Source organism: Solea solea, chromosome 17 (genome assembly GCF_958295425.1).
Source record: "Solea solea chromosome 17, fSolSol10.1, whole genome shotgun sequence".
NCBI lineage: Eukaryota > Metazoa > Chordata > Actinopteri > Pleuronectiformes > Soleidae > Solea > Solea solea.
Genome location: NC_081150.1, coordinates 14,652,215 through 14,675,011, shown reverse-complemented (window position 1 = coordinate 14,675,011; position 22,797 = coordinate 14,652,215). Strand labels below are relative to the sequence as shown.

The following is a 22,797-nucleotide window of genomic DNA, read 5'->3' as shown; positions in this document are numbered from 1 at the left end:
AGGTTTCTGAGATGATAAAAGTTTGTACAGACTGAAAATCATGCAAGCTGAATTTTTGAATGTCTTCCTTTATTTTCAAAACATGTTTTACCTCCAAATAACAAGGTTACAGGGCGACCATAAGACACAAGTAAAGGTTTTTAGAATCCTTAAGCACTTGTAGCAAGTGTGTAACTAAATTAAAGTACAGTTTAACTCCCTCAACTCACTAAACTCCTGTGAGAAAGTTTGGATCATAAATTACAAACATGAACATAAATTAAAATAATACCCTGCCAAAGTTACTGTAACCGAGATAAGGGCGTCTATACTGGGTACGTAAATAGAGTCAACAACCCTTCCTCCCGGCAACAACAACCGCGCCACTTCCCTTAACAATAAAACTACACAACAGATATGAGAAACAATACCTGACAAGCTCTACTAAGAGCTGCCATAATAAAAAAAAAATATGTAACATTACTTTATCAAATTTGCCAGTATTCATGGCAACCAGATATTTATTAAATTGCAAAACATTGGAAAAGTAGCGCCGACTTGGCAGGTTGTTGCAGGGTTCAATATGCTCTATCAGCCGTCGGAACCCTCGGTCCTTCACTATGGAAAAGGGCTGGTCGTCAAGAGCAATCATTGCCATTACCTTGATCGTTATTGCCCTGGCCAATTTCTTCCTTTGTTCGATTACTTGCTGTATTGGGCTCCCAGCTGCGCTGTTTTCTTTTTTGTCTGCCGCCTAACGCTACTAGCGTTAGCTTCCTGCCGTTGTTTGTATACTTCTGGGTGGCGGTTTTTCAAATGACATAATCAAATTTGTGGTATTAAATGACTTGACGCGGAACCCTCCTCGCATTACCTCGACTTTGCAAGTGTTGCATAATGCTTTTCCCGTATCTTCTATCGACACCCTGAAAAAACGCCCACACCGCTGACATTATCTCTCCTCAACACACACACACACACACACACCTTGCGCTGCACTTGCGTCACTGTCACATGCTCAAACAAATGCAGCATGGCCTCCCCTTCCCGACACACATACACAAACAGCAAATAGACGGGTATTAACATCGGTTGTTAAAATCTGCGCAGTTTTACTCATTGGACCGATGCCGCTATGTTAAAAAATGAAGAACATCGGCCGATACCAATATTAATGCCGATATATCGTGCATCCCTGCTGGAGACCATCTCAAAGCCACGTTTTTAAAAGGAAACTGAGGATTTTATTGAAACGATATAATATAAATGTGCCTCATTAAGCAGAAGTTGCTCATTTAAGTGACAATACATGATTCTTTTAAGAAATTGCAGTGGAAGCCAAGTGCAGTAATGCAGAGCTGAAGTTAACTATAATCAGTATCACGTTAAGTCGTCCTGACACATTTTATTCCCTCTGTGAGGTGAAAGTAGGAGACACTTTTATTTTGTTTGCCAAAGCTGTGGAAACACAAAAAACGCATTACAAAGTCCCCGCTGACCCACATACAGCACACAGGCGAAGCGAAATCAAGGCGAGTGATGTAACACAACACCCGGAGAGCTGACCTGACGTCCCACTCCACACCGTCCACCACTGACCCGTCCTCTTGTCTCAGGCCACAGTCCGACCGCTGAGCCCGGACACGGAGGCGTGTGTTCGCGCCGATGTTCGAGTCCCACCGTCCGCCAGCCAGCTGTGTTCCCGCTACAAAGACAACGCTGATCTGTCCTATGGCCTGCTGCATCCCCCCAGTGAGTGTGTGTGTGTGTGTGTGTGTGTGTGTGTGTGTGGTGGTAGTCGTGATGTGGGAGTCGGCGCTCTTGAATTTTAAGTCGACGTGTTTTCACGGCCACATTCTCATGTAAAGAGGCGACAGGTGCTTCAGGTCTGCGACAAAGGACGGTGTCCGAGACCCCGTCCAGTCCTGATAACAACACTGTACTGTGAAATGCTGCTTTTGAGGAAGTGACAGACACAGGAGAGGAGAAGTAAAAGCTCCAGTACAGCTGTGAGAAAGTGGAACTCACCAGAACTGGGCATTTTATCTTGCACCTGTGGAGTTAAATGACCTAACATATGCAATTACAGTCATTTATTTTGTATTTTTGATTGATTATTTTCCATTGTCAACTGAAAGTCTTGGACTGTTTGGTGAGAAAATGAGAGATTTAAAGACATAAGTTGGTAAGCACTCGGGGAATCTATGATTGATGATCTTTTTCAATATTTTTCTCTGCTGTGTTATTGATACTCTGCATATATATTTTATTTAAAGAGATATCAAGGCAGTATATATGACACATAAACTTGGGAAATAATTTTGCTTATAATTTAATTGCGGTTTAAATTGCTGGGGTCAACGATAAGCGACGTTGTGTTCCACCAAAAAAACATTCTTTATTTTATAGTCCAGGTTTTTCCGTGTGCCATTTATGTTTACATTCACATAAACTCACCTCTTTTGCTCCGTCTCTCATCAGACCTGAATTTAACCGGACCCGAGTCGGACTCTCTGATCACGAGCAACATGGCACCGATGTTCCCTGCGTTTAAAGGTGAGTCCGTGTCTTTTCACATACTTATTTTTTGCTCCTGCTTTTCTGTGGCTGCTCCCAAAGCTGGGAAAAATGTTAATCACGGTGACGAGTGAGTTAAAAATTTTAATCCCAGTGTTGTCAGAAGGATTTACCAACTGAATGAAAGAGCTTTTGAGCTGAACAATTTAATTAACCGGTGAACGGAGGAGAACCTCACATCACAGTGCTCAAGTTTTCCAAGGGTTTGACTGTTTATTTCTCAATATAATACTTTTCAAAGCTACGTTTTTTTTTCTAAAACAGAGTATATTTAGCCCAATTGGTTCTTAAATATACATAACATGAGTTCAAAGATCTAACCATTGTGATTATACAGTATGGGACAACTGTACTTTCATTTGGTTTGCTCTGTAAAGTACAATTAAAGGTTTAGTCAGAGGATCTTTTTCAGAGTTAATTCTACTGCCGTCCTGCTGCAGAAGCCACACTTTTCTCCACAATGAAACTCACTTGAAAGTGGATTAGTTTGTGCGGCTCAGCTAATTCCCCACGCTGTGCTTGAGTAACACTCCATTGGAACTGAGTAATTCCATTCTCATGGAATTACTCAGTTCCAATTTTACATGCCACTAGGATTACGGGATTACATCCGTACCTGCGCCCTCTCACCTGTGTCATACGTGAAAGTATGTGTGAGTGTGTGTGTGTGTGAGGGGTCAACATGAACATCACATTATGCTTTTGCTGGAACTTGTCGGGTGATTAATATCTTGAGAAGTTTCCACCGGCACAGCTCTGCTCACATTTGCTCCAGTGCCACACATGGAAACTCTTTCTCACGAGGCAGATGTGCTGCGTCAGCTTCAATTAACCAGCCACTGCTGCCCCCTGGTGGCTATTCTTTATACATGCACCCCATCTGTAGAGAGTGTTGTACACAGATATTCTCATGTTTATTTTTCTAGCAACTTTTACTTTTACTCCACTACATTTCCTCCGACTGTCTTTGTTACTCGTTACTACCAAATAAAATCAGGAGAAGAAGAGTTGGTATTATGGTCTGCATTTATATAGAGCTTTTCTAGTCTTGATGTGGTGCTTTACGCTACAGTTTTCACCCATCTTTCATACCCATAACCGGGCAAGTGTCTTTCTTAAGGGCACATATAGACTGTCAGAGCCAGGAATTGAACCCACAACCTTCCATCAGTGAAAGACAACTTACCCTACCACTGGGCTACCATGGCTCAATCCTAACTCCTCACTTTTTTAATACTTAAGTACAGTAAATGTCATAAACTTAAGACTTTTACTTATGTAATATTATTAAAAAAAAGTGTCATTTTCTGGTTAAGATACTTGTACTTTTACTCAAGTATCCCTTTAAGGTACTTTATTGGAGACTGTTTTTTGTGTTTTCTCTCAAACCACAGATGTTTGGAGACATTTCCACGATGTGCTGCTTCCACAGTATTCACAACAGCCGAACGGAGTCACCGTCATGAGTGGGCCCATATTCGATGAGAACTTTGACGGAAACGCCGACGCTGTCAGAGCGGTCACAGGGTGAGCGAGTGTGTGGCCTCCACCACGCTCCAGCAGACTGAAGAGAAGCTGCTTTTTGTGGTCTTCTCCTGGTTTATCACGTCATGTGATCATTTCAAGGCATATTTGTCTCCAGAGAACTGCCCGAAACTGGATTTCTTTTCTGACCCAAACTCCCTGTACATCAGCAGTTTGTGAAACGCTTAGTCTAACCCGTGTGGCACCGACGACCACATGCATCGTCAGTTTAATCATCGTTCTTCCTGATTCTGATGCTTTGAGTGGGGGAGGAGACATTTTAACCGTTCTGTGCCGCAGGTGCACCCGTGGTAATTTGCTGTGGGAATAATACACAACTCCTTATATGGGCATCCTGGGGTGCGCGTTTATATTATATTTATTGCATTTTTTTTTTCATCTCATGTGTTGTTGAGTCAAAGTTATGATTAATTTATATCGCATTTTGTAGTAGTGACATAAAGTAGTGAGAATTGTGCAGAAGTCACAAAAATAGACCGTATTTTTCTTTCGTTTTTGTTCTTAAAAACGAGCCAAGCAAACTTTGAACAGTGACGTATTTCCAAATTTCTCAAATTCACTCCGAGTTCAAACATTTTCAGTACTTTTTTGTTCAGGTGTGTTTTATATAGGTGGTGAAAATTAAGATTACCTAAAAAAAAAAAGGGATAAAAGACACACATTCTTATAGCCTCTGTATTTACTGTACATTTTAACATAGTAGTTGAAAAAAGCAGGCAAAATTCTCTATGTTCTAAGTGGCTGTGACCTTTAAGTTGTGGTCACCTGACTACCGTGTCCTACGTGAACTTCATTTATTAAAATCAGTTTAACGACTCTTATCTAGAAGAACTTGAACTTGAGCAGTTTGTTCACCCACGCCGTCACTCTCCTCCCTCCAGGAACGAGGCTCTCATCCCGACACATTTCTTCGTGATTCTGACCAGCTGCGTGAACTCGACCACCGGGCCCACTCACTGCAGTGGCCCGCTACGAGCCAAGTCCTTTATCCTGCCCCACAGACCCGACAACATGGAGAGCTGTGCTGTGAGTAACACCAAGACTGTGTCGGTCCACCGCCGTGGAAACCTGCTGACAAATATCTATTCATAGATTGTCTTTAATGTCTCCCACTCCTTTCTTGTCTCTGTGTCGCCGCAGACTGGGACGGACTTGGCGTGGGTGGAGGACTGGTTACACTTTCACACCGCTCGCGTCCGAGACATCGAGCTGCTGACCGGACTGAGCTTCTATCACGACAGGATATCCGTGGAGGAGACTCTACAGCTCAAGACTTTTCTGCATATAGCTTAACGTTAGAGAGACGTTCCATATAAAAACAAGTTTTAATTTCAAAGGGAAACCACATTGGTCTGCACAACCGGTCTCTGTCCATGTGGACACACAGTTGACCTCACCTCCGTGAGATTAGCAGGTGTCTCACTTATGAAAGACCAGATTAATCCCGACTTCCATCCAGCATTTCTTTCTTTGTGTGTGTAATGTTGTTTTTTGAAGCAGATTTTATAATTACTGATTTTTATTTTTTTTTTATAATGAATGACTTTTTCCGCTGCTTTGAACCAAAGACGCCGTCACATCTGCTGTCTGTCTGTCTGTCTGTCTGTCTGTCTGTCTGTCTGTCTCAGATTGGGGAGTGAATCAAAACATGGAAGTTGACACATTTTCTTCATTTTGGAAGTGTTTACTTCACAGATGCTTGTTCAGGGGGGGAAACACGGTGACGACATGGAAACGAGTGTGTGTGTTGCTCTGCTGTTTGTTGGAGGGAGTCCTGCCACACATCTGGAGACGTGGCTGCAGCAGCTGGAAAAACAGATGTTATTGTGTTTCCATGGTTGTTACTGTATCTTCTCTAAACTGCACCAGAGTTGTTTTAGCGATGTAAATGTTTTGTACGGTCATAGACAATTATGAAGTAATGATTTTGTGTGTGTGTGTGTGTGTGTGTGTGTGTGTGTGTGTGTGTGCTCTTGTATTTGTGCTTTGTGAGGACCAAACATTTTATAAACCCTACATAGTGAGGACATTTTGACCGTTCCTCACTTTTTTATGCCCATGTTCTTGTATGGGCATCTTTGTGAGGACTAAAAAACTTTTGGGACATTTTAGCTGGTCCTCGCATTCTGTCATCCCTTTAAAGGGCTTTTTGAGTATTAAGACCTGGTTTCAGGGTTTGGGTTCGGCTTTTAGTTGTGATTGTTAAGGTTAGGGCTAGGGAATGCATTATATCACTATGTGTCCTCACTACAAATGCTGCACAATCGTGTGTGTGTGTGTCTGCACTTTATTCATGGACAGATTACATGACAAATCTTATCTTCAGGCACAGACATGTTAAATGTCCCACACCTCACCTACACAAAAAGACCCTTTAAAAAACTTTTCTTTTTTGTTGTCTTGCACCTATTGTATGCAAAATGCCCACCTTTTTATGTTGTTGTTTTTTTTCCTAGGGGTTTTTTTTTTGCATCTCTTTGAGGTAATTCTGCATTTAATGCAGTGGTTGTGTCCAGCATCTTTGTGGTTGTTTTGTACTGGTTTTCTCTTTCTCTTTCAGTCTTATTGTGCAGGCGAAATCTTGTGTTCACACCAACTGCAGCTGTGTGTAGTTGCAGAAGAAGAGAGAGGATGTGTGTGCCCACAGAGCCTGTACAGTAATCTGTCTATGATGATGTGTTCAAACATGTTATGTTTGTTTGTCCATTGTAGTTAAAAGTATTTGAAATGACAAGCGAGTGCAAAGTGCAAAAGAAATAGCCATTTCCATTGTGTTGACTTTTTCTGTATTGTCAGAAAAACACAATTTCATATAAAAGAAAACCTCTATACTGACCTTGTCACATGCTTTTCTTTGTCCACAGCACTGTATGCACACAGCATTTCATGTAAACCAGAGGTTATCTTTCAAACCACCAACTGCAGTGTTTCTCATCTCCACATTGCAACAGTGTGTGAACTAAACTGAAAAGGAAACTACAGGCTCCCTTCAGTCTATAAAATCTGCCACTTCCTCAGGTTGACCAAAGTAGTGCAGTGAGCCTGAAGGTAAGATCTTGCAGTTTTTGTGCTCTGCCATGTTTTTGAGTCTGTAGTGACCTAGTTCTCATGTCTTACGCCTGTGAGCTTGCTTTTTCCTTCTGGTGCCGTTGGCGTTTTGGTTCTCACGTTATTCCTTGGAAAGTCTCCGTTGAGATGAAGTAACAAAGCGAGGTGTTGAGTAAAAGTTGTGAAATGACTGCTTGTTTATTGTTCATCATCGAGGGGAAAATTCCATGTCACTGGGTTTTTTTAAAGCTTGAATACGTTGAATGAGTTTCTCATCGTTTGCATATGAGGTGTATTTGACGTACTGCATTGACATGTCGTATTATGTGAGGCTTGAAACTTTAGTTTTAGTTTGTGTGTTTTGTTTTGTTTGGACTTGGATTAATATTTGCAGCAGGTGCAGACATGTTTCTCTGAGCGGTGCAGTGAAATATAGAAAGTTAATACTTCTTTGTCTCTCTTAAAATGATATTGTTCCCCTGACTATAACAAATTGTTTGTTTATGCTGCTAAAATGACAGGAGATGTGATTGCATTTGTGTCTGCTTATAGCAGGGCTCCTGTGACCTCATCACTCTTTCTTATAATGAAGAACCCACAGTTTCTGTTTCAGAGTCTGCGACGCGTGTGAGAGAGAGCGAGTCATTGGGTTAGTTAAGTTTAGAATGAGCGTGTGGTGGTCAGTCCGGCTGCAAGAGCTGATTGCAGGTTGCACGTGGTCTTCCAGGCAGACGCCGTGCTCGGTTATGATGACTCTGTTTGGTCATCCACATGCCGTTCACATGCTGTCATCGCCTCCCCGGTGTAATCAGTCCGGTTTCCTTTACTGTCACTGCTGTGGTGGGTTCACAAGAGTTCCCACCTTCTGTTCTCGGATGTGAGCTCACAGTCACCGCTTAACCATAGACAGCCTGAATCATGATGCACCTTTTTGCATAGTAAAGGCGAGGATGAAATGACTAGGCTGTGACTGCAATGCCTAAACTTAGACCTGTGATCAAACTGGCAACTTGTGTCTACACATGATAGGTGAATGAATGAATGAATGAATGAATGAATGCCCTTCAACACCACATGCCCTCCTCTGGTAGCATTCTTCACATCTTGCCTCACTGATATTTACAACTTGAGAGAATCCCTCTGAGGCACGGGCACAGATAACAGCTGAGCAATGATGTGTAATTACAGTCGACACTGATTGTTTCCCCACCGTGCAGCTGGCAGCTCTGGACAGCGACAAAGACGGGTTCTTATCTCCTGACACAGGCTGGCATTCAGCAGGTCGTATGTCAGCTGTCTACTCCCCACATTCAATTAGTCTGCAATTGAAAGAGAAATTTAATGAAATGAGACCCAAATAAAAGTTCAATGTTCAAAGTGAAAGTGTAGCTTCTTTTATGGGGAAACTCTTGGGGCAATGGCGGCTCAGTGGTAGAGTGAGTCGTCTTGATTCCTTGATGGGTGTGAATGGCAAAAACTGTGGTGTAAAACAGCTTTGAGTGGTCATCAGGACTAGAAACGCTCTATAGAAATACAGACCATTTACCCTCTATACTGTATGAAGCAGCAGCGGTTTGCCTAGCTGAGCATATGGACCTACAAAACATTATTGTTATTGTACAAACTAAATTAATGCCTTAATTGCGATGGGTTTTTGTTAGTTTTTTACCATTTTGTCCACAGTTTGCTTCATGTTCTCAGCAAGCTCCAAGAAATAGGGGAAAAAGCGCCCTCAATGGCTAAACTATTCCTTTGACATAAATGATGTCTAATATCCTCAGTGTATTAGTATTTATATTGTACAAAACAAACATTATCTGTTTATGAAATCAACTCTAAGCTCTTTCTTTCTTTCTGTTGAGTCGACCCTAAAAATAAGGACAGTAGAACAAGGATGCACGTCAGTCATCAATAATGCAAGGATTGGCATTTGGTTTGTTGTGCAGTCGTGTAATCAGTGAAGCGTCACTGCTCTTCCTGCAGCTGTGGGAGAATTTGTTTGTGGTTTTATTTCCTTTAGAAGAAGAGCTGAATAATGGAGAATTTCAAGAGAGACACAAAATGTGACCGTGAGAATGACAGGAGGGAGATGAGGACATAATGTGTGAGTCTGAAATGTTGCTGAAATGTCATCAGAGCCCTGGGTATAAAGTTACTCCAGGCTGCGTCACCGTGTCACAGATTTGTAACTGCTCACTTGGTTGTTGTGGCAGAGTGATGTTTCACCATCCAAGCGGAAACACAGCAGCCAGTCATTCAGTATATCTGCTCAGCAGGTGGACATCCTGTTCTGACGTTGGTGGACACTCTCAGACATCACAATAAGGAAACGGCAGCATGTAGAGTAACCTTTTCTGCCTTATACTCTTCTCTGGTTCCAGTGAAAGGGGAGGGATCAAAGAGGAGGAGGAGGAGGAGCCAGGAACAAAAATAATAAGACAGAGGAGCAGAGAGGAGGACAGACACAAAGAAGACAAGCAGTGACATATGCTCACAGATTTTGTATTTGTTTTCACTCAAAGATGGATTTGAATTTTCTTCAGTCTCTGGAAAAAGAGATCGTCCTGGAGGTTCTACGGAGAGACAAACAGCTGCGCATTATAGAAGACGACAGGATCAGGTGAGTCTAATGAAATCATCTTCCTTCAGTTTAATACTGATGATGCAGACATGAGACTGAAATAGCTTGTAGACATTAAGTCACAAAAATACTTGTTATTCATGTAGGCCAAAGATGTTATTACAATAAAATCGTAAAAGTCTATTAATATCAATAATTACTGCGATAAATGTCAGTTAATGTAAGATAGATTTTTGCTCCCGAGTGAAAGTTGCTTTTCCTCGAGTGAGAAATACATAACAGGTATTCAAATGATTTATTTATTGTATATCAAAGTGTTCTGCAATATAGACACATAATATAATACAAGAAAATTATAATTCTGCTGTGTGTCAGTGGTTGAGCCGGTCGTCTTCCAACCACAAGTTTGAGGGTTTGATCCCCTTGTTACTCTTGTCTACATACAGATTTGTTTCTGCAGACACTTAATCTTAAATTGAATGAATATCACAGCTGTGTGATAGAAAAAGAGCTGCATAAATAGTAGGTTTAACCTGGTGAGAGTGAATGAGAATGAATGGGTGTATGGCAAGTCTTATAGTAGTCATCAAGAATAGTAAAATGTTTGTTTTCTTGACAAATTTACTTCTCTAAGATTTTTAAATAATTCTTCTTCTGGACAGAAACAGAAAAGTTTCCACCTGCTTTATGCTAAGCTAAGCTAATTTAGGGTGACAACAGTTAAAGGGTGTCTCTTCTCTCTCCTCAGGAGGATGAAATATGAGCTCCAGGAGCTTCGCAGAAGAGGAGCTAAGAGTTTCGCCCGGCAGTACGGCGAGAGGACCTGCGCCCGCTGCCAGAGGCCCCTGGGACGCTTTTGGAACTCGGGTGACGTTTGCCGCGGCTGCAGCCACCGCATCTGCGGCAGGTGCCGCATGGGCGTGGGAACGGTCGACTGGAAGTGCACCGTCTGTCACGCCTACAGGTGCAGTGACACCTCGGTCTTAATTTGAATGCAAAGGGAAATGTGTGACTCAGTCAGTGGTGGTCAGACCACAGCACCATGTGACTGTGAGGTTTATGTGACTGTTGAAGGTGGGAATGGAGCTGTAGCATTTCCAGGGTTTATCACTTCTGGTCCTCAGGGACCCACTGCCCTCCATGTTTTCGAGGTTGCCCTGCTTTGAATCAGGTGTGTTGGAGCAGGGCAACCTCTAAAACATGGAAGGCAGGGGTCACTGAGGACCAGGATTGGGGAACACTGCATTCTACAATTTCTGGCAACTTTCATTTTGCCCCCTTTAAACTTTTTTTTTTTAAATAAATAAAGTATGTTTATATATATATATATATAAATATATATATGTGTATATGTATGTATATTACAAGTAGGAATTAGATAACGATGTTAAGATAATGTTAAAGGGAAAGAATTATCACCTGCCGCGGCTTTACAGAACTGGATAGCTAGTTTCAACTCCTTGTTTAACTTCTTATTTATCTTCATTTTCACCTTGAACTGCAATAAACACATGTTTCGTTCCAGCTGTAAGACAGATGATAGACCAGATGGTATAACTCATGTTTCCCTTATCATGTGCATTAAGGAGTTTCTGACTGAATGCTGCATCGACCAGCTAAACCAGCACCACACCAGCATAGAAACTGTAGAAACGTCCAGCAGGGTTTAATGTCACTTAGCATCAAACAGGCCCAGATAGCATGTAGCTGCGGTGTACGGTATACAAAAAATTGTTGGTGGAGACCAAAATAGATACAGAAAACAAGACTCTGCCTGAAAAACAAAAGTTTTTATGTAACTACATTAGGCTGTTAGCAGGTATGGAACATAAAGGGATGGAAAGTGTATAACTTTTGTCTGTATAACATCAGCCTCCTCATCACAGTGATTGTCTCTTCACAGGGAGGTGAAGATCAGGTCTGGAGAGTGGTTCTTAGAGGAGAAGCTCAAGAAATTTACAGTCACCACAGGTGTGTTTACTGCTCTTCAACTGCATCTTGTCCTTCCCCTCTTCATTATTTATTATTAATATAGACGTTACTCTTGTTAGAAAGAATTATAAAATGTAGATGTTTCATGAAATGATGGTATTATTCAGTGAGTATTATATATATATACTGTATATTAATCAAATTTATGGAGGTCTTTGACGAATAAGGATATTTATTTTAATCCTCTTTGTCTTTTTAATCTTTGAAAACGTGGTGAATGTGTGTGAATTTCACTATAATTCACTCATTCAATTGTTTGTTCATAGGGTGGCATTTACACACTTTTCACACGTGTATTACTTCATATCCTTTATTTCTATTTTGTTCATGTTCTTCACAGACAAGTATGAAACAGTTGGAGAGAAGCTGTTACAGACCTACAACGTGCTGAGGTATGGTGAATCTTTACCTGTTGATTATAAGTGTATTTATACCATTAAAGCCCTGAAAATGAAGCACATTTTTCATACATTTCTCATATTTTCACAGTCATATATCAGTTGTGCCACCGACTCCTCCGCCTCATATGGATCATCATTTCATGAGCAGATCAGGGGTAGAGTACACGTTTCATACGACACTATTTTACACTTGAAATGTGAAATGCAATGTGAGTAGTGATGATTTTGCATCTTTCTTTCTTTCTTTCTTTTTTTTCGTTCTGCAGAGCTTAAAGCACTCGAAGCCTTTCACCAAATCTGTGGAGGATCTAATGGTTTCGTTCACGAGTCATATCAAGAGTAAGTTGTCACGAAAACACTTTTATCACATCGCTTAATGCGGTAGATATTTATCAGGAAATGCTTACGCAGCAGCGCAGCAAAAATGTCTTCTCAGAGTTATCAGCATCACTTCCTCTTGATGTTACCACTGCATAAGATAATCTACGCCTCAGTGAGGTGAATACTTGCACATCAAAACCACAAAGGAAGCCTGAACAATTTATTGCAAAAAAACACAAAAAAAAACGTGCCGTGTGTAACAGACCGTGTGATGAAAAGAGTTGGAAAGACAATATTTTGAGCTATTAGGACATTTTGTACAGGAAATGGACAAACTCTCTTGCCCTAAATTAGTGTGAGTAAACACTTGGTCGGTTCCTCTTTTTCTCTCTGAGATTTGAAATATGCGACTCTTTTTTTCTCTATGCAGGGATTTCATCTTCTCAAAACGACCTCCTGGTTGTTAACGACACCCGCAAAGGGTCGCGCTGCCAGTACAGCAGGCAGAAGAGTCTGTCTGAAGCTGACATCAACAAACCTGCCTACGTAAGTCACAATGCAACACCTCATATAATGTGCTCTATGCTGCGAGCATGCACGGTGTGTCCCTGTCTGACTTCTTACTTTGCAACACTTAAATCAACTTACATGAGAATTAGTGTGAGGGGAAGACTAGTTTCTATTAACAATGTAATAGTCTATCTGCTTAGGGCAGAAAACAGCAATTTGCTCAAATCTGTTATGATAAATCGTTCTTATTTCCCCTCAAATAAAGAAACAAACAAAGAAAAAACAGTCCAACACACAGGTTGCCAGTTTGGCGTAACTAAAAAGGCCTTTCAAATATAATATAACCTCCATTGTTTCTCATTAGCGAGAAAGAATTTAAACTGTGTTTTTCATTAAGGCCTCGAATGTCTAAACCTGCGATGCAATCATTATTTTCCTTTTTTTTTTGCAGCTCTTTAAAGGCCCAAGTCTTCCAAACCTGTTCAAGAAAAATAAAGACAGCGACCAGGAAAGCTCCTCAACTGGGGCAGAAGAAGAGACTTCCTTCTGCAGCTCTGACTATTCTGGAGGAACCAGAGTGAGTAACATCCTGTGGTTGAAACGTCAAATGATAGATTGTGATCATTTCAGCTTACTTAGAAAAGCCATTGCTTCTGTGTATTGTGCACGACTTTAATCGAATTGAGGTCGGTGTATTTCCTTTCTTTCTTATCTAAGATTTATAAAAAAAAAAAAAATATTGAGCTCTGTGTTGTCTTTTTCTCCCTCAGGGCAGCAACAGCAGCCTCTTTGAGAGCATCAGCGTGACAGGAGAGCTGGAGCTGGCACTCGTCTACAACTCCAACACCTCCTGTCTGGAGATCACGGTCGGCGCCTGCAGAAATCTCTCTTATGGAGACGCCAAAAAGAGGCGATGTCACCCGTAAGGATATGAAATACAGAAATCAGTAGATAATTGACATTGCAGGATAACCAAGTGAAACATCCACATGAACAGACACTGCAATTATTACATTTTTCCCCATTATCTGTCAAAATAACTATGTATTGTGTTTGATGGTGCATTAAAACCGCTTTCTCCTGTACGTGTAGATACGTCAAACTCATTGTTCTGCCAGACAAGAGCAGCAAAATGAAAACGAGGGTGATGAAAAACACCACCGAGCCTGTTTATAACGAGACGGTGAAGGTGAGAAGATGTACATCGCTGTTGGGATCGTCACTTTGTTGTTGCGTCACACGTGACATCTCTCTAAATCAAATGTGTTGTTTTGACAGTGTCAAATTGAGCGCCACCTGCTGTTTGGAAAGAGACTGCAGGCCTCCGTGTGGCACAAGGGAACACTGAGAAGGAAGGTGTTCCTCGGTGAAGTCCTTATTCCACTGGACGGCTGGAGAAATGAGGACAAAGCGTCACAAGACTTCAACTGGTACCCGCTGTGTCCAAAGGTAAACAGACGACACTTCACACTGTTCATGCTGTGTTTTTATACAGATTTAGACTCAATTTAAAGATTTTTTTAAATTTACACAAGGCCTAATATAACCTTTTACACAGTATATTAACCATAATGTCCTTCTTACATCACAGCTTATAAATAAACCTATTCGATATTTCAATGCCTCAGTCCTTGCTGATGATCACAGTGTTATTGTTCCTCAGGGTTCGAGTCCAGATGGAGGCGCTATGGAGCAGGACGGACAAGAACACGTGGTCAGAGTCAAGCTCAGCTCCAGCCACCATGGTGAGCTCCTTTAAATGACACGTCGGAGTGTTCACCAGATTGGTTCAAAGCCCAGATAAATGTGAAGGTTGCGGGTTAAAAATCTGCCCCTAGAGAGGGAGAAAAAAAAAGAATTCTTGCAAATGTATAAAATCTTGGAGAATTTATGGATGTCAACCTAAATTGTTCCTAATTGAACAAGTTAAAAAAAATGGCAGCTGGAATTGTAGTTGGTTAAAAACATTTTTTTAAAAAAGGAAGGAAGGAATATTCACCATTTTAGGAAATGCTGCTGAAATAAGGATCCAGATTAAGTCCTTATCTTTAATGTATCAACATAGAAAATGAAGTCAGTGTTGAAATTATATGCGTTGTGTGTAAATTGCCACAGTTGTTTGCTGTCATGAGACGTTTTTGACAGTTTATATTTGAATTTTTTGAAGACATACTATACCACGACATTTTTGACAGTTTATATTTTGACCTTTTTTGAAGACATACTATACCTCAGTTGATATTTTAAAAGTTTGGTAGACTGTAATGTTAGAGACTGGAGTGCATGGGTGCATTTCTCTGTAACTCCTTATGGGAAACGGATGTTGTTGTTGTTGTTGCTGTTGTCATGGTTACAATCAAGTGCCATTTTCTTGTTGCATTTCGAAATAATGAAGCATCCTTCATTTCCAATGTCTGACTTATGTTCCGTTAGTTAAATACTTGAATACTTTCCCTCTTCCTTTACTGTCTTAAACTGTTTTAAGTCACTCACAGTGGTAGTACAGTATATGTATATAAACAATATTAAAAATTAATCATTCCTAGAAGAACAATAGCACCATTGTGTGTTGAATACAGCCAAACAGACAAAAAAAAACACAACACTTAATAGGCATCTAGCTGTCAGTTCTCTAGTGACAACACTAGAGGTCAGTAGAGCTCCTCTTATGGACACTCTCTGTGTGACAGTCATGTTGTCCTCCTCATCCCGTCCACGGTGACACTTTTGCTACATGGCAATAATCAACTAACTGCCCTTATCACAGACAACAAACTCCATCCCATTAATGCAAACAAAAGTCCGAACGCCTGTGTCAGAGAGTAAACACGCCTCATTGTGTGTCTCTTTGTGTGCACGTTTCACTGTCTGCAGGCCTGCGAGGTGTGTTATGTGTAATCTGGTGTGTGTTTGAGAATGCATCAAAGAGTCTAAGCCTTTAATAGGTTTTTGCGGGTGTGTTTATAAAAAGTCTGTGTGTGTGTGTGTGTGTGTGTGTTTGTTTTAGGTGTCTGACTGTGACTCAGATGACGCCCATTAGTGGAGGTGAGACCAGGCGACTCACCAGCTGCTGTTCAAGTGACCACAGTGTGAACCTGGACCTGTGGGACCAAACCCTGAGTTCAAACCTGGTAGCACCAGAGATTTTAAATGTTCTCACCCTTAAATAACCATTTGTCTGGTAAATCATCTATTTTGCAGAGCAGAAGAGAAAATGTATATCACACTATAATGTATTCGTAAGCTGATATATAAGTGTATGTAGAAGTGATGGAGGCACTGTATATGACAACTGCTCATCCCTATAAAACATTAACAGAAAGTAATGACTGAATAGAATAGAACATTTGATGTACGTTTATTTATTTATTTTATTTGTTACTGTGCTTTGTTATGTATGCTCATATTTATCGACGTACATTTTATTAATAAATACTCTGCTGCTGAAAAGTGAACTTGGAGTTATACTTGTTTCCTTGTTTCCTTGTTTCATAACTCATGTAAAATGTTTGAGCTTAACTAGGGCTGCAACAATTCAACGACTACTAAATTGATATCTCAGCTTATTTAATGTGAATATTTTCGGATTTCTTTGCTCCTTAAAACAAAGAAATCATTCAAATGATTATAATCAGTCAAGTCATGTCAAATTTTATTTATATAGCACATATACAAACGGCTGAGCCGCAACCAAAGTGCTTCACAGAAAGTGCTTAAGTGCTAAATACAAAAAGATATAAAAAGAAAAGAAAAGAAAAGGGTTAAAAGACAAAGACTGAATTTATTTTTAATTTAAAAAGTAACTAAGGGACACTTTTAGGTGCTTTAAAAAAGACAAGAAAGAAAAGAAAGAAAAGAAAAGGGTTAAAAGACAAAGACTGAGTTAGACAATTTAAAAAGACACTAGTCAAAGGCAAGGGAAAAAAGGTGGGTCATTAACTGGGATTTAAAAATATTTAAAAATCAGAGGAGCTATGAGTGCATGCAAATGTCAGTGAAGGTGTCTCTGTTGGAGTCGCGTGCGAAAGACATTTTCACTCTCTGGTTCTGCAGAAGTAGAAAAACAGTGTTCCTGCAGAAGGAGCGGTGATGTCACTGACCTGGAATTTTCATGTCACCCTCACTTCCCTAAGGTTTCCATGGTAACTGCCATTGTGAACACACAACAGGTGGCATGACATCAGTGTGGCCATGGGTTTTTCACCTGTGATGACATTCAGCAGCAGACTCATCCCCTTTACATGCTCTGTGCTAACAGAATTTCTTGAAGAGGTCAATATTTCTTCATTCATTCATTCAGTGTATCAAGTCTCCATGGTAGAGATATTATTAATGACTGACTGCACAGTAACCTATCCGATAACACATTGATTTACACATGTATTCATGAATCCATCAATAAATATACTACTAAATACTGTCAACCACCTTATGTACATAATAGGTTATTTCTTTATAAAAAATGAATAGTATTTCCCACTTTGGATGGCCAGACAGATGGACTGGTGGTATGTCTTTGATGTCAAAATATGGACGACATACTAACCTATGACTTTTTGTCAAAATTTGGACGACATACTAACCTATGACTTTTTGGTCAAAAGTTAGACGACATACTAACCTATGACTTTTTGTCAAAATTTGGACGACATACTTAAATCTGTCTTTTTTGTCAATTTTGGACAACATACCAATATATGACTTTTTGTCAAAATTTGGACGACATACTAACCTATGACTTTTTGGTCAAAAGTTAGACGACATACTAACCTATGACTTTTTGTCAAAATTTGGACGACATACTAACCTATGACTTTTTGGTCAAAAGTTAGACGACATACTAACCTATGACTTTTTGTCAAAATTTGGACGACATACTTAAATCTGTCTTTTTTGTCAATTTTGGACAACATACCAATATATGACTTTTTGTCAAAATTTGGACGACATACTAACCTATGACTTTTTGGTCAAAAGTTAGACGACATACTAACCTATGACTTTTTGGTCAAAAGTTAGACGACATACTAACCTATGACTTTTTGTCAAAATTTGGACGACATACTAACCTATGACTTTTTGGTCAAAAGTTAGACGACATACTAACCTATGACTTTTTGTCAAAATTTGGACGACATACTTAAATCTGTCTTTTTTGTCAATTTTGGACAACATACCAATATATGACTTTTTGTCAAAATTTGGACGACATACTAACCTATGACTTTTTGGTCAAAAGTTAGACGACATACTAACCTATGACTTTTTGGTCAAAAGTTAGACGACATACTAACCTATGACTTTTTGTCAAAATTTGGACGACATACTAACCTATGACTTTTTGGTCAAAAGTTAGACGACATACTAACCTATGACTTTTTGTCAAAATTTGGACGACATACTAACCTATGACTTTTTGTCAAAATTTGGTCGACATACTAACCTATGACTTTTGGTCAAAATTTGGACGACATACTAACCTATGACTTTTTGGTCAAAATTTGGACGACATACTTTAGTATGACTTTTTTGTCAACATTTAGACGACATACTAACCTATGACTTTTTGTCAAAATTTGGACGACATACTAACCTATGACTTTTTCGTCAAAATTTGGACGACATACTAACCTATGACTTTTTCGTCAAAATTTGGACGACATACTAACCTATGACTTTTGGTCAAAATTTGGACGACCTACTAACCTATGACTTTTTGTCAAAATTTGGACGACATACTAACCTATGACTTTTTGGTCAAAAGTTAGACGACATACTAACCTATGACTTTTGGTCAAAATTTGGACGACATACTAACCTATGACTTTTGGTCAAAATTTGGACGACATACTAACCTATGACTTTTTGGTCAAAAGTTAGACGACATACTAACCTATGACTTTTGGTCAAAATTTGGACGACATACTAACCTATGACTTTTTGGTCAAAAGTTAGACGACATACTAACCTATGACTTTTTGTCAAAATTTGGACGACATACTAACCTATGACTTTTTGGTCAAAAGTTAGACGACATACTAACCTATGACTTTTTGTCAAAATTTGGACGACATACTAACCTATGACTTTTTGGTCAAAAGTTAGACGACATACTAACCTATGACTTTTGGTCAAAATTTGGACGACATACTAACCTATGACTTTTTCGTCAAAATTTGGACGACATACTAACCTATGACTTTTTGGTCAAAATTTGGACGACATACTTACCTATGACTTTTGGTCAAAATTTGGACGACATACTAACCTATGACTTTTTGTCAAAATTTGGACGACATACTAACCTATGACTTTTTGGTCAAAAGTTAGACGACATACTAACCTATGACTTTTGGTCAAAATTTGGACGACATACTAACCTATGACTTTTTGGTCAAAAGTTAGACGACATACTAACCTATGACTTTTTGTCAAAATTTGGACGACATACTAACCTATGACTTTTTGGTCAAAAGTTAGACGACATACTAACCTATGACTTTTTGGTCAAAAGTTAGACGACATACTAACCTATGACTTTTGGTCAAAATTTGGACGACATACTAACCTATGACTTTTTGGTCAAAAGTTAGACGACATACTAACCTATGACTTTTGGTCAAAAGTTAGACGACATACTAACCTATGACTTTTTGTCAAAATTTGGACGACATACTAACCTATGACCTTTGGTCAAAATTTGGACGACATACTAACCTATGACTTTTTGGTCAAAAGTTAGACGACATACTAACCTATGACTTTTTGTCAAAATTTGGACGACATACTTAAGTCTGTCTTTTTTGTCAATTTTGGACAACATACTAATATATGACTTTTTGGTCAAAAGTTAGACGACATACTAACCTATGACTTTTTGGTCAAAATTTGGACGACATACTTAAATCTGTCTTTTTTGTCAATTTTGGACAACATACCAATATATGACTTTTTGTCAAAATTTGGACGACATACTAACCTATGACTTTTGGTCAAAATTTGGACGACATACTAACCTATGACTTTTTGGTCAAAAGTTAGACGACATACTAACCTATGACTTTTTGTCAAAATTTGGTCGACATACTAACCTATGACTTTTGGTCAAAATTTGGACGACATACTAACCTATGACTTTTTGGTCAAAATTTGGACGACATACTTCAGTATGACTTTTTTGTCAACATTTAGACGACATACTAACCTATGACTTTTTGTCAAAATTTGGACGACATACTAACCTATGACTTTTTCGTCAAAATTTGGACGACATACTAACCTATGACTTTTTCGTCAAAATTTGGACGACATACTAACCTATGACTTTTGGTCAAAATTTGGACGACCTACTAACCTATGACTTTTTGTCAAAATTTGGACGACATACTAACCTATGACTTTTTGGTCAAAAGTTAGACGACATACTAACCTATGACTTTTGGTCAAAATTTGGACGACATACTAACCTATGACTTTTTGGTCAAAAGTTAGACGACATACTAACCTATGACTTTTTGTCAAAATTTGGACGACATACTAACCTATGACTTTTGGTCAAAATTTGGACGACATACTAACCTATGACTTTTTGGTCAAAAGTTAGACGACATACTAACCAATGACTTTTTGTCAAAATTTGGACGACATACTAACCTATGACTTTTGGTCAAAATTTGGACGACATACTAACCTATGACTTTTTGGTCAAAAGTTAGACGACATACTAACCTATGACTTTTGGTCAAAATTTGGACGACATACTAACCTATGACTTTTTGGTCAAAAGTTAGACGACATACTAACCTATGACTTTTTGTCAAAATTTGGACGACATACTAACCTATGACTTTTTGGTCAAAAGTTAGACGACATACTAACCTATGACTTTTTGTCAAAATTTGGACGACATACTAACCTATGACTTTTTGGTCAAAAGTTAGACCACATACTAACCTATGACTTGGGGATAGGTAAATTGAACACTCTGAATTGGCCATGGGAGTGAGTGTGAGAGTGAGTGGTTGTTTGTCTCTATCTGTGTGTGGCCCTGCGATGGACTGGCGAACTGTCCAGGGTGTACCCCGCCTATCGCCCGATGTAGCTGAGATTGGCACAGCACCCCCCGCGACCCTCTGGTGGAGGATAAAGCGGTAGATGATGACTGACTGACTAACCTATGACTTTTGGTCAAAATTTGGACGACATACTAACCTATGACTTTTTGGTCAAAAGTTAGACGACATACTAACCTATGACTTTTTGTCAAAATTTGGACGACATACTAACCTATGACTTTTGGTCAAAATTTGGACGACATACTAACCTATGACTTTTTGGTCAAAATTTGGACGACATACTAACCTATGACTTTTGGTCAAAATTTGGACGACATACTAACCTATGACTTTTTGGTCAAAAGTTAGACGACATACTAACCTATGACTTTTGGTCAAAATTTGGACGACATACTAACCTATGACTTTTTGGTCAAAAGTTAGACGACATACTAACCTATGACTTTTGGTCAAAATTTGGACGACATACTAACCTATGACTTTTTGGTCAAAAGTTAGACGACATACTAACCTATGACTTTTTGTCAAAATTTGGACGACATACTAACCTATGACTTTTGGTCAAAATTTGGACGACATACTAACCTATGACTTTTGGTCAAAATTTGGACGACATACTAACCTATGACTTTTTGGTCAAAATTTAGACGACCTACTAACCTATGACTTTTTCGTCAAAATTTGGACGACATACTAACCTATGACTTTTTCGTCAAAATTTGGAGGACATACTTGCCTATGACTTTTTGGTCAAATTTCAGGGGGTGGAGTGGCTCAGTGGTTAAGACCAGTACCCTGTGTGCATAAGACTTCATGGTCGGAAGTTCAACTCCACCCCTGGCAGGTTGTTGGACGACATACTAACCTATGACTTTTTGGTCAAAATTTGGACGACATACTTTAGTATGACTTTTTTGTCAACATTTAGACGACATACTAACCTATGACTTTTTGTCAAAATTTGGACGACATACTAACCTATGACTTTTTCGTCAAAATTTGGAGGACATACTAGCCTATGACTTTTTGGTCAAATTTCAGGGGGGTCGAGTGGCTCAGTGGTTAAGACCAGTACCCTGTGTGCATAAGACTTTATGGTCGCAAGTTCAACTCCACCCCTGGCAGGTTGTTCTTAATTCCGTTGTAAATTACTTTGGATAAAAGCATCTGCTAAATGTAATGTCAAAATATGGACAACATACTAAAGTATGTCTTATTTGTCAAAATTTCGATGACATACTATAGTATGAGGGTCACACGGTGGTGTAGTGGTTAGCACTCTCGCCGCGAGAAGACCCGGGTTCGAGCCCCGGTTGGAACAAGGGCCTTTCTGCATGGAGTTTGCATGTTCTCCCCGTGTGCGTGGGTTCTCTCCGGGTTCTTTGGCTTCCTCCCACAGTCCAAAAACATGCCATGTTGGGATTAGGTAAATTGAACACTCTAAATTGACCATAGGAGTGAGAGTGAATGGTTGTTTGTCTCTATCTGTGTGTGGCCCTGCGATGGACTGGTGAACTGTCCAGGGTGTACCCCGCCTATCGCCCGATGTAGCTGAGATTGGCACAGCACCCCCTGCGACCCTCTGGTTGAGGATAAAGCGGTAGATGATGACTGACTATAGTATGACTTTTTTGTCAAAATTTGGACGACATACTAACCTATACGTTTTTTTCAAAATTTGGACGACATACTAACCTATGACTTTTTGTCAAAATTTGGACGACATACTAACCTATGACTGTTTAGTCAAAATTTGGACAACATACTA

General features: G+C 39.6%; 2 protein-coding genes across 3 annotated transcripts in view; both read left to right on the top strand.

Annotated features, from left to right (window-relative positions):
• Positions 1-6,310, top strand: part of enpp1 (ectonucleotide pyrophosphatase/phosphodiesterase 1) — a 34,484-nt gene extending 28,174 nt beyond the window's left edge. Inside the window, exons 19-23 of the mRNA XM_058613297.1 lie at positions 1,596-1,731; positions 2,461-2,535; positions 3,951-4,083; positions 4,983-5,127; positions 5,242-6,310. Coding sequence (XP_058469280.1) covers positions 1,596-1,731; positions 2,461-2,535; positions 3,951-4,083; positions 4,983-5,127; positions 5,242-5,394 — 642 coding nt within the window. The 3' untranslated portion in view covers positions 5,395-6,310. The remainder of the gene's footprint in view (positions 1-1,595; positions 1,732-2,460; positions 2,536-3,950; positions 4,084-4,982; positions 5,128-5,241) is intronic.
• A 7-nt stretch (positions 6,311-6,317) lies between these two features.
• sytl3 (synaptotagmin-like 3) lies at positions 6,318-16,409 on the top strand. Of its 2 annotated transcripts, XM_058613299.1 has the most exons (14): positions 6,318-7,149; positions 9,672-9,769; positions 10,479-10,694; positions 11,634-11,701; positions 12,063-12,114; positions 12,212-12,278; positions 12,390-12,462; positions 12,875-12,990; positions 13,406-13,531; positions 13,725-13,876; positions 14,047-14,143; positions 14,233-14,403; positions 14,618-14,699; positions 15,962-16,409. In XM_058613299.1, the coding sequence occupies exons 2-14, from the start codon at positions 9,672-9,674 to the stop codon at positions 15,967-15,969; spliced, it is 1,326 nt and encodes a 441-aa protein (XP_058469282.1). In that variant the 5' UTR covers positions 6,318-7,149; the 3' UTR covers positions 15,970-16,409. The 2 variants fall into 2 exon arrangements, with proteins under 2 accessions (XP_058469282.1, XP_058469281.1); XM_058613298.1 differs by having other exon boundaries at positions 6,318-9,769.
• Positions 16,410-22,797: the final 6,388 nt, after the last annotated feature.